This window comes from Leopardus geoffroyi, chromosome A2 (genome assembly GCF_018350155.1).
Source record: "Leopardus geoffroyi isolate Oge1 chromosome A2, O.geoffroyi_Oge1_pat1.0, whole genome shotgun sequence".
In the NCBI taxonomy this organism is placed as follows: Eukaryota; Metazoa; Chordata; class Mammalia; order Carnivora; family Felidae; genus Leopardus; species Leopardus geoffroyi.
In genome coordinates, this window is record NC_059331.1 from 5,610,526 (window position 1) to 5,622,633 (window position 12,108).

At 61.6% G+C, this 12,108-nt stretch overlaps 1 protein-coding gene across 1 annotated transcript; it reads right to left on the reverse strand.

Annotated features, from left to right (window-relative positions):
- Positions 1-530: 530 nt before the first annotated feature.
- Positions 531-11,314, reverse strand: RAB11B (RAB11B, member RAS oncogene family). The gene is made up of 5 exons (XM_045491817.1): positions 11,123-11,314; positions 3,732-3,927; positions 2,647-2,840; positions 2,239-2,319; positions 531-1,577 (listed from the first exon to the last, which is right to left on the reverse strand). The coding sequence occupies exons 1-5, from the start codon at positions 11,160-11,162 to the stop codon at positions 1,432-1,434; spliced, it is 657 nt and encodes a 218-aa protein (XP_045347773.1). The 5' UTR covers positions 11,163-11,314; the 3' UTR covers positions 531-1,431.
- Between the last annotated feature and the right edge of the window lie 794 nt (positions 11,315-12,108).

The window sequence follows — 12,108 nt, forward strand, 5'->3', positions numbered from 1 at the left end:
TCCGGGCTACCTGCCTCCCTCCCACTGGGCCCTCCTTAAAGGTCAGTCTGGGATGGGGAGAGCCGGGGTGGCTCTGGTACCAACGTTCCCCAGAACAGTCCCTCTCGCCTGTCCTTGCGGGGACCCCAGGTGATGAGGCTGCCGGGAACAGCAGGGATGAACAACCCCAAGGCTGCGAATGGGGGGCAGTGGACACGGCTCACGCCCCCCCTCCCCCGCCAGGAGGCACCCTTGGATCCTGGGCCGGGAAATTTAATACCCGCCCCTCCCCCCCCCCCCCCCCCCCCAGCCACAGGGGCAGCTTAGAGAGGATCCGATCCTCTCCCCCCCCACCCCCGCCCCCCCAGGCCAAGGCCCCTGGGGTCAGCTCGTGGGCCTCCGTATTGTCCCAAGCGGGGCCTCGACCTGGTCTTCTAGCTCCCTGGGGGGCCGGGCCAGGGTGAGGCAGCCCGCAGCAGGGCGTGGGCAGCGAGAAGCACCCAGGTGTGGCCGCCTGGCGGAGAGAAAGAAGACAAAGGCGCAGCGGCAGGTTTCTGTACAGGAAGTCGGAGTATACATTTTAGTAACGGGCTGAAGAAATGAGGCATCCGGGGCAACAGTGCAGGGGCCACAGGGAGAATAAGAGATCGAGAGCTGGGGTTTGGCGTAAATCTTACAAAGTGTATAAAGAATCTGTGTTTCTCTACAATAACAAAAAACCAAAGGCTACAAGAGCGGTTGTATATACAAAACACGGAGATATTGCTTCACTTGCAAACAGGTTCCGGACCAGACGGGAGACAAGACAGAGGGGGGCACAGGGAAGGGCCGGAGAGCGCGCCGCGTGCAAAAGGAGGGGGAGGGGGATGGGGGGGGTGTCTTCTCCCAGCATAAATCTACAGGCGGGAGCTGGAGTCGCGCACGCACGGGAGAGGTCGAAGGCGTGTGCCGGTGCGTGTGCCGGTGCTGGCTGTGCGTGGGGGGGACAGGGGTGCCGAGAGCCGAGAGTGTCCGCCTGCCCCGGCCCCCTGGCGCCTTGCTCTTCGAGCATCAGCCCGGAAGGGGGTTCCGGATGGGGAGCGCGGACCAGCTGGGCCAACTGGCCACAGAGGGCGGGAGGCAATCGCTCCCTGGAGTCTGCCGTGGAAAACCGGAGAAGCCCGCTCGGTGCGCCCATCCTCCTGGCCCATGCGCCCCGCCCCGCCGAGATGCACACGGAGGCCCCAGAGGAAACCGGGGCTTCCGGCTTTCCTCGAGCGAGCGAGCGAGCGAGCGGGCCGGCAGGTGCCGCCCACTCCTGTTCTTCCGGGGCCCCGGCCCGGCCAGCCATGCGGAGCTCGATGGGAGGGCAGGAACCAGTCACGGAGGGGGCGGAGAGGGGAGGGCAGGGAGGACGGCGGGGGGAGGGGCGGGCGGAGGACGTGCACGCACGCGCGGGGCGGCGCGGGGCGGTCACAGGTTCTGGCAGCACTGCAGCTTGGTGGGTTTCTGTCCGTCGGTGGTGGGCGGCACGCTGATGTCCACCACGTTGTTGCCGGGGGACTCGTCGTGGGCAGCGCGGTCTGCAATCTGCTTCTGCGACACGATGCGGTAGATCTCTGCGGTGGGGGGGGGGGGGGGGGGAGTGGGGGGAGCAGGGGGTGAGCGCGCTGCGCGCCCCGCCCCCCTGCAGGGCTCATCTAGACCTCGCGCCTTGCCCCCGCTCCCCCCGCCCCCCAGGCTGAGCCCACAGCTCCCACTGTGCCCCCCGTCAGGTCAAGGGGAACCGTGGCAGGGGGTGGGCTCCTGGAGGTTTCCACCCTCACCCAGTGCTGGCTGTGTGCTCAGCAAGGCAAGACCGTATCTGGTCACATATAGCCCTCCCCCACGCCCGGCCTCTTATCCTGTAAGATCAGCGCTCCCCTTCCATCCCCCCCAGAATAAACTCTCAGAAGCCCGAGGGCCCTGCGCCCCTGATGCCGCCTGCTCCGCAGCTGCCCAAGCTGGCTGTTCTCTGGTGAAGCCAGGGAGGGACCCCCTGGAGAAGCTGGGTGGAGGGAGGGTCTCTATGTCCTGAGTGCCAGCAGGGCCGCGATCTGGCCTGAGCCCATGGAGCACGCCATGTCTGTTCTCAGTCCAGACCCACTCACAGGTTTAAAGAAGAAAGCTCCAGAGGTTATGTTCCGGAGCCTGCAACCCGAGTGGCCGGTGCTCCCGTCACGCCCGCCCTCCCCAGGCACTCGGGGGGCCACCATGGCTTCAGCCAGGCCCTGTGACCACCTGTGAGGATGTTCTTGAAAGCTTCCTCTACGTTGGTGGAATCCAAGGCTGAGGTCTCAATGAAGGACAAGTTGTTCTTTTCTGGAACAAAAAGAATAATGCCCAGGTGAGCGGGGAGGTGGTGGAGGGTGCTGTCCTGCGCCCTCTCGGGGACGCTGCTTGCCTGGCCCAGGAAAAAGAAGGGTTGGGGTCAAAGAGAGAGGACCGAGATGCCCACGCATCAGGAAGGGGAAGCTGGCACTGAGGCCGTGGGCACAGACAGGGAAGATGGCAGGGGCCGGGGTGGGGGTGCTGCCTGACTTCCAGATGCTTCTCCGATGCCTCAGTCACATGCCTTTCGGGAATGTGGCCCATGGGGGAAGCCCCGGCAGCCCCCAGCCTCACCCGCTCCGGCCCAGCATGACTCACCTGCAAAGGCACGAGCCTCGTCAGTGGGCACGGCCCGCAGGTGGCGCAGGTCACTCTTGTTGCCCACCAGCATGATGACGATGTTGCTGTCGGCGTGGTCCCGCAGCTCCTTCAGCCAGCGCTCCACGTTCTCGTAGGTCAGGTGCTTGGCGATGTCATACACCAGCAGGGCGCCCACCGCGCCGCGGTAGTAGCTGTGGGGCAGGACGCGGGGCGCGGGGCCCAAGCCTGAGCCGGCTGCCAGTTCCCTGCACCAGGCTCCGGGGGCGGCATTCCTCAGCCCACACACAGAGCAGGAGGCACAGGGCCCACCCGAGGGGCAGCCGTGGTGGCCTCACGGGAGACGCTTGTATCCCGAGGTTCAGGCTCTGCTCCCCAGGTTCAGCTGGGGAATACGGGACCAGAGGAAGTAGTCTGGGACCCAAAGTCAGAAGACACCCTTGGGGTCGGCCACAAAAGGGGAGAAGGAAAGGGCCACTGCTGGGCAAGAGCTCCAGCGCCCACCAGAGGCTTGGCCAGCCTGACCACCAAGGAGGCTGACGGACACACACCCATCCCGAGGGATTAAGGACATGAGAAGGTGACCAGCGGGGGGAGTCCGGAGGACGCAGCCGACTGACAGGGAAGGTCTGGGAAGAGGCAGCCCCAGTGGGTACTGGTGGCCGGGGAGCGCCGGGAGCCGCGTGGGAGGACAGGACAGGTGTGGGACCAGGTGGGAGCTGAAGCGCAGAGGGAAGCTGAGAGAAGGCAGGCAGGGCTGGCGAGCGGCCACAGGGGCCCAAGCCGGTCCGGGGTAACAACTCTCATCGTGCAGCCAGCTCCCAGCAAAACCGCAGGGCTTCACGGGACTCCGGGGGCCGGAGACACTGCAGGACATGCCTGCCCCGGGGTCACAGAGTGGCCGAGACTGGGCACACGGGTCTTCCCGAGGATCCCCTAGCTCCTGGGGGTCTTGTCCCTCCACCGCGGGGCCTCCTGCCCTCAGAGATCCGCTCTCTCCTCCTCCGACGCGAGTCCTACCCATCCTTCTCCCCAGGGGCCCCCCCACCCACGGCTGCCTGCATCACCCCGGCCCTGTCGCTCACGCAGAGGTGATGGCACGGTAGCGCTCCTGGCCGGCGGTGTCCCAGATCTGCGCCTTGATGGTCTTGCCGTCCACCTGGATGCTGCGGGTGGCAAACTCCACGCCGATGGTGCTCTTGCTCTCCAGGTTGAACTCGTTGCGGGTGAAGCGTGATAGCAGGTTGCTCTTCCCCACGCCTGAGTCCCCAATGAGCACCACTTTGGGGGCAGGAGGGACACGGGTAAGACTCTGCGGGCCGGCGTCCCCGAGCCAAGGCCCACACACCACCCACGGCCACCTAGAGAATGGTGGCGTCCCAGGTGCGGAGCCAACTTGGAAACCGACATCGGGGCGGTCGGAGCCCGAGGCACCGCGTTTCCCGGGGCAGAAGCAAACAGAGGCTCTGGGCTTCCAGAAGCACAGCCACTGCGGACAGCACGACACCCCTGCCGTCTCTGGTCTCTTCAGAGCAGAGCTGCCTCAGCTGCGGTGTAGGGACCCAGACATTCTGGCAGGCAGGCAGGCAGGGTGGGGATCCCACTCGGAACCCCTGAACCTCCACGGCAGCCCGGTGGCCAAGAAAGCTCCAGGGCTGGGCAACCTTGGGCAAGTCACTTAACCTCTCCGGGCTGCCTTTTCTGCAAGAGGGGGACTCGAGGAGAAATGGCAGGATCAGAACTCCGCTAGCATCTAGCGTGCTAAGACAGGCAGGGGAGCGGTTATTACCACAGTTCCCCTAGATTCTTACCTGCAGGGGTCTGTCTCTGGAGCTGTAAGTAACAGGAAATGGGAAGCCTCACCCCCGCGCCCACCCTCTGCTTCCTTCTGGAGAGCTGCTGCAAGCCAATCCACATTCGGGCCCCAGCACAGTCACAGCTGGCTCATGCGGAACAGGAATGTGCCCTCTGGATGCAGCTGGGAGGGGACAGAGCCCGCCACCCCCACAGCCCCAGAGTCAGCCCTTTCTGCAGACATCCAGAGGAAGAGTCGTCCTGAGGAGGGCAGAGCAGGCCCCTCCAGTCTCTGCCTTTATCCCTCTCTTTCCCAAGTTTCCTGCCCCAGCCATAGAAGCATTGCTTCTAGAGACCAAGGCGCCCCAGGCTCTGTGACAGGGCCACATGACATGGTCCAGGAGTCTGAGCCCAAGAGGCTGTCCTTAGACCCAGGTAGTCTCACGTCTGTGTGTGCACAGTGTATGTGCCGCACACGCACGCGCGGCTGTACGTACAACGTCGAAGAAACAGTACGCGGCTGTCTGGTCAGAGACCCCAGGCGGAAACCACACGTGGGGGCCTTGGGCTCTGGCACCCAAGGGTGGGCCTGTCCAGTGGAAAGTCACGGGGGCTGTAGGCTTGGTCACCCACAGCCCTAGTTAAAAGTTTTTCCTCGGTGGAAAGTTGTATATGTGCATTCCCAAATTCCCACGGCTTCTGACCGGCGTCACCGCCCCCACTCTGGTCCGCAACACACGCGTCCCTCCGCAGCCCTGGTGGCTACGCTCGTACCAACAGGCTGTTTTCCCGGAGGCCACCAGAGGGCGCCTGTGAGCTGCCAAGCCAGGCCCCGCCCTCCTCTGCCCACAGCCTTCCAGGGCGCCCACCTCCCTGGGATAAAAGTCCAAGTCCAGGCCCACCCACAGAGCCTTGCATGACCTGCCCCGGGCCCTCCCTGCCCTCCCCTCCTCCCTCTCTCCCTCTCGCCCTCTCTGCTCCTGCCACACGGGCCTCCTCACCAGGACTAGGAGATACACAGGGGCACGTTGCACTTCGCCTGGACCATTCTTCCCCAGGTACCTGCCTGGTGTCTGCCCTCGTCTCCTCAGTGTGGTCCCTCTGATGGCACTCGACCAAAGAGGCCTTCGCTGCCATCCGCTTAAAAGCCCACTCCCTGCCCCACCTGACTTCCTCCACAGCACTCCCCACTCTCTCACACTGCAGCCTTCACTTACTTATTTAGTCTTTCCCACTGGGCTACAAGGGCAGGAACCTCAGACAGTCTCCTTCCCTGCTGGGTCCCGGCCTGGTGCAGCGCCCAGCACGCAGGAAGCACCTGATCCACGCCTGCAGAATGAACCAATGCCAAGGCGGCCGGTGGAGCGTCCCAGCCTCCCTGCCCCCTGGAGGATGCCCAGGTTATCATCCTCAGGCCGCAGGTGAGGAGGCAGGCAAGGCACCCAGGACCCAGCACCCTCTCTCGGCCAGCTACTTTAGAGCCAAGAACACTAAGAGCAAGAAGAATGTTTAATGAGCCTGTACTGGGATGACTCGGTTGGTTGAGCGTCCGACTTCAGCTCAGGTCATGACCTCGCAGTCTGTGGGTTCGAGCCCCGCATGGGGCTCTGTGTTGACAGCTCAGGGCCTGGAGCCTGCTTCGGATCCTGTGTCTCCCTCTCTCTCTCTGCCCCTCCCCTGTTCATGCTCTGTCTCTGTCACTCTCAAAAATGAATAAATGTTAAAAAAAAATTTTTTTTTTAACGAGTCTGTACTAAGAAAGCCCTTGATAGACCCCCCTCACACACATGTCTCATGTAACCTTTACGGGTTAGGAAGCGGGAGAATGCCAAGCCTAACGCGGGCTCGCTCCTACCTCCCAACCATGCTCACCAGACAGTGACTTGCCCAGGTCCTCCTGGCTGGAAAGCTGTCCATCAGGATTTGAACCCATGTCTTCTGCATCCAGGGCTGAGCTCAGGGGCGGGGGTGGGGGGGCTTCCTGACCCTTGGAATACATGGCAAACTCCTGCTCATCCTTCAAAACCCCTCAAGCCAGGCCTCTCCTCTCCCCTCAAACCACCATGTGGCCTGGCCCACGACACCTGTGATAACAGGGCCAGTGTTCTCTTGTGACACTGGGGGTGCCCAACAGAAGATGGCGAGCTGACTTCAGAGAAAGGTGGAAAGAGTGGGGACGGACATGGGCCCGTGGCTCTCAGCCATGCTGTGGGGCCCACCACCTACACCCCCAAGCCCTCCCCTCCTTCCCACACGGCCAGGGGGACCTGGCCAAGGCTGGAGGGGTGTGCTCACAATTTTTATACCCTTAGGAATAGAACAGGAAATGACCAAGAGGGTGCCTTTTGGGCCCTGCCCTGTATCCCCGCCCCTACCTGCTCCCTCCCTTCCCAGCCTTGGCGCAACTATACAACTTCAGAGTCCCCTTGGCCCCACCCACTCTGCTGTGGCCTAGCCAACAAGCCCCTTAGCACCTCGGGCCAGGCTCAGCCCTAAAGGCTTTGTGACTGTGTTCTCAGGGCCACCCCTGGGACAAATGTTCATATTATCATTCCCCTTCTACAGTTGGGGACACTCAACCCAGAGTGACAAAGTTCCTGGTCCAGGGTCCCCCAGTGAGAAAGTGGAGGCCAGAGCAGGATGAGAGCCACCAGCCACAGCCCAGATGAACGACGGGAAGGCCAGGCTGCTTGGACAGTCCCTGGCACACGGTGCCCAATGCAGAGAGGTGGCCGGTGGGGCAGTGGCCAGGCTGGCCCCTTGTGCAGGCTGGGAATGAGAACGGCATTGTCCAAGGCACAAGTGATCTACTGTCTTAGGGGAAATAAAGGGCCCTTGAGGACACAGCCCGTAGAATTTCCACAGAAGTTGGTGGCACCAATGGCCAGGGAAACTGCCTCCCTGGACATGCCATTTGGCTGGCAGAGCAGGCAAGCCCAGTTGGCAAAAACAAGGAGCTGGCACTTCTTAAAGCCCAGGGTCCACTGACCTGCCCCATGATAGCACGGCACCCCTGGAGCCCGCACTCAGGACACTCATGGACTGAGTGGCCATTTGCGGGGACAGGGGAGCTGGCTCCCCTACTCCAGCAAGAACAGGACCCTGCCTCTCCTGCAGGAAGCCAGCCCTGACCATCCCAGGCCCCAGGGACTGGCGCTTGGGGGCAATCTTGCCACAGCCATGTCCTGGGGCATCAGAGTAGACGACAGACAGGTGCCCAAAGCCAAGACACAGGGAAGGCTGCTCACTGGAGGAAGATGGTGCGCTTGGGTCCTTACCGGCGGGTCTGGTGGGGGGCCTGCCTGGGCTGGAGAGCCAGGAGGCTGCCTCGGAAGCGCTCAGCAGAGGCGGGCGAGCACTGGGGCCTGGCCTGTTCTCTGGGTGCCGGCTGCAACTCTCTGCTCGACCCCTTTCCCAAAAGGACTTGAAGATGGTCCAGGGGTAGACAAAGCCTGGAGGACAAGGTCCTGGGCTACCTCAGCAGCGTCCCACTTCAACCCACATCCTCACAGTCTAGGTGAGTGGCCAGGGGCTCTAGGAAGTCCTCGGCGGCCCTTGGGGACATAGCTGCTCCCACTGTGGACCCCGCAGCCTGGCCTACCAGAAGAGAGGTCAGAGGTGGCCCCCAGGGATTGATCTGCAGGCTGGGAAAATAGCCCCATGGCTGACAGGATAAAATGTTAGCAGGATAAACGTGCAGATCTATAATTAGGTACAAATAAACAACCTTACTCCTGCGGGAGGAGGGGAATGTGCAGTGAGGAAAACACCCAGGGGGATTCTATTGGCCTTGGTCTTGGAGGTCAAGGGAGCTAACGTGTGATGTGGCTGCCAACATAACCAAGGCGGTGGCAGGAGGGCTAAACAAGGGGCAGGCTGTGTCCCGGGTGAAAAGTGTGGCCTCTCCGTGCCAAGGGAAGGGCCAGAAGGTGACTAAAGCCTGGGGGAGGCTGAGCACAGGGTTGGGGGCAGGAGGATCATTGGCCTCCCAGCTCCTGAACGGCCCCCTCCGACCAGGAAGCAGGGCTGGCGAGCCTCGAGGTCAGAGAGTTGGCCCCTGTGGGGTGCCTGGGTGGCTCAGTTGGTTAAGCATCTGACTCTTGGTTTGGGTTCAGGTCATGATCTCACGGTTCGTGAGTTCAAGCCCCTCGTTGGGCTCTGTGCAGATGGCACGGAGCCCGCTTGGGATTCTCTCTCTGCCCCTCCTTTGCTCATGCACACACTCTCTCTCTCTCTCTCTCAAAAAGAAGCAAAACATTTGATAAAAAACAAACAAACAAACAAACAAACAAAAAAGAAAGTTGGCCCCTGTCACCCCTTCTGGTACACTCTTACCTTGAGCACTTGTCTAATGCCCAGACCTGCCCCTCTGCAGGCCACAGGGGTCTTAGGAGGGTCCGGGGCGACAGTATATTCATGTTTCTGTCTCAGCTGTCTTGTCACTGGCAAGTGATGGGACCGTGGTGGCTTGCCTACCTGCTGGCTTCTTTTCCTTTCTTCTGTATGTGCCAGACCCACCCAGTTTCCTTGTCCCGTTTAAGTGAGTGAAAAACTGAGTGGGGCATCCGTGTGGATAGGTGGTCTCAGATGACCGCAGTCTGGGAAGCACTGACCTTGTGGGTTAGACTTTCACTCCTAACTCTGCTTGGAAAGGTCAGCAGGGCACCTGCCAACTCAGGAAACGAGGCCAGTGGGGGAGGAAAGCAGGACAGGCAACCTCCCCACCCCCACCCCTGCCAATTGCCGCAGAAGTCAGATCTGTGTTTCCAGGAAGCAGACTCTGGAGATTGAGTCCCGGGAAGCGCACAGCCGCCCCACTGCCCCTGACCCAGTAACGGTGCTTCTGGGAACGTACTTCAAAGAAATAACCCAAAGGGCAAAAGATGACTGGGAAAAACACTGAGCTGAGTTATTTATAACAGCAAGTGCTTGAAAATAACAAGTGGGAAAGGACCATCAAAACCTGGCGGTGACTCCTGGGGAAACGCCCCCTGCCCTGGGGGTCCCCATCCAGGCGGGTGACCAGTCAGGACCTGGGGAGCAGTGGCCTCCGGGCACCAGTTGCAGCAGGATGGAGTCCGGTCCACCTGTCGCCAGTCCCCAAAGCCCCGATTGAGCTTCCCCGGCCCCTACCGTGAGACCCCAAGGCTCAGTCAGGCCTTGGACTGATGCTTGCTGACCACACAGCTTCACCTGCCAGTGACGTATCAGCCTGCACACAGCTCCTTGGGCCCACGGTGCTGTGTGCCAACTCTGGGCCTTTGCATGGGCCCTCCCCCAGCCCAGAAGCCTCTCACCACATGGATATCCCAGGTAGGGAGCGCTCCACCTGGCTCTCCACAGCCCCAAGATCCCCAGGCTCCCAGCCCCAACGTGTTAGAGGAGACACAATGGTCAGCGACGGACACAGACTGCACTCCCAGGGATCTCCAGGCTTGCCCAACGAGGGGGAGAGACCAACAGCTGGTTTGGGAGGCAGACCCTCAAGCGGCAGGCGGCAGGACAATGATGTCTCACGGGGCCCCAGGGTAGCTATCAAGGGCAACCACTGTCGTCCAGGGAGCCCAGAACGGACAGCACAGGACCTGGCCAAAGCCCAGGTTGGCACCGTGAAGCCAGTGACTCTGAAATCAGTGCACAACGCCAGCGATGTGGATGGCGGGAGTCTTCCCAGCTGGGGCTGCAGGCTTAGGGAGCTAGGCCAGCAATGGCTGCCTGATCTGCCGAGGCCTCACTCGAGGCTCTAGAGCCCTCTGTCCCTTGGGCAGGGACGATCCTCCAGCAGGCTGGCAGAAAGCAGGCCTACCAGTGCGCATGTGTGGGGAGAGGTGGTCTGATAAGCTTATTAGTCCCATATATACTCCTTAGGTGGTAAAGCCCACAGCTGACCTGGATTCAAATCCTGCTCCAACACGTGCCCTCTCTCTCTGGGTCTCAGTTTCCAAGCCCACAGAGAGAGGCTGGAGAATATCGACGACTTCACAGGGCTGGGGTGAATTCATGTAACGAATTCATGAGCGGGAATGCTTGGGAAAGGGCGGGTACTTCGATATTAAGAGTTCTGAGAGTTCAAAGATAATTGTTGCGGTTAACCAGCAAGCCTGGCACACACAGTCCCCCCGCCAGGCGCCCCTCCAAGCAATTCTGGGTCAGCACCCCACTCCAGGGTCCCCTACCACACACCTCAACCCCTACCATGCCGTCTCTTCCCGCCCCCAGACAGGCTGCTACCAATCAGGGCTGGCTCCTCCCACTCCGCGAGAGCACCACCCCCACCTGCCCCGTCCCAGCCCACTTCTTGGGCACGCCCACCACGCCCTAGCCCCGCCTCTGGCGGCCCCGCCCCCGTCTCGAATGGAGCTTTCCACCCAGCCCGGCCCGCCAAACGCTGGGGAGGCCCGGCTCCCCGAGGCCCCGCCCCTAACGGCCTCTCCCACCGCTTCGGGCCCCACCCCCTCTCGGCCCCAGCCCCGCCTCGGCGCATCCAAGGCCCCCAGGCCTCTCTGGGCCACCGGTCCGGTCCGCAAAGCTGACTGAGCCCAGACTTCCCTGGCCTTCCCGGCTGCCTGACCCGCCGGGCCCCAAGTCCCGGGCTCCGGCCTGGGCCCAGCGGTCTGGAGAGCAGCCTCGGTCCGCCACCTCCCCGTCGTCCCCTCGCCCGTTTGTGTCCCACCGACCGCACCTTTGAATAGGTAGTCGTACTCGTCGTCCCGGGTCCCCATTGTCCTGGCGCTTCCGGCGGGATCGGCGACTCCGCAGCCCCACCACAAACACCCGTCGGGGGCGGAGCCGGCGCCGCGCAGAGCGGCGGATGGGTGACCAATAAGAGGCGGGTGGCGTAGCGACCGGCACCCAGGGCAGCCAATTACAGGCGGAAGCAGAGCCTCAGGGGTGGGCGCTGCCTGGGATCCACCCCTCTCGCCCTCGGTCTCCTGGAGAAAGGCGGAAGGAATGCGGACCTTTTTGAAGTGACGGCCGCGTCAGCCTATCAGAGGTGGGCTCTGGAAGGCGGGGCGGAAGACTGTAAGAATGAAACAGATTGATGGAGCGAGTAACCAATGAGAGGCCTGATTCGGGAGGTCCCGGAGTACCAGAGGACCTGTCCGGGAAGGGAAATGGGTCTACGTCCAGGTGATGTTACGCTGTTTAACGTCCCGATGACGTCATAGGTCAATACGCTCTGCTCTGCCTCCTCCGCCCTGGCAAATGACCGTTTCCGGGGGCCTCTGAGCTGGTGGGGGAGGGGGGATTTCCACCTAGTGTTTCCCTGTCCTCGCTTGGTTGGGTTTCCATCACTACGTTTCTGAGTCATTAAGATACCCCTCTACCTCAGTTTTCTCCGCTACATAACGGAAGGAACTCACCTCCTGGAATCTTTTGAGGATAACCAGATCAATTCCCTAAACACTCAGTAAATCAACCATCCACTTTCTGTCGTTAAGTCTTTAAACAAATATTTATGAAATCCTTCCTGGACGTCAGACTCTCTCCAACATGATCTCCCCTTCTCTAAATCCTCGCTTTGTTTTATTTCGCATCCCCACCTCCCCACCCCGAGGGTTTATCACTACCTGACATTAGATTATGTATTTCTGGGGGGGGGTCTGGCGGGCCCAGTCGGTGGAGCCTATGACTCTTGATCTCAGGGTGGGGAGTTTGGGCCCCACG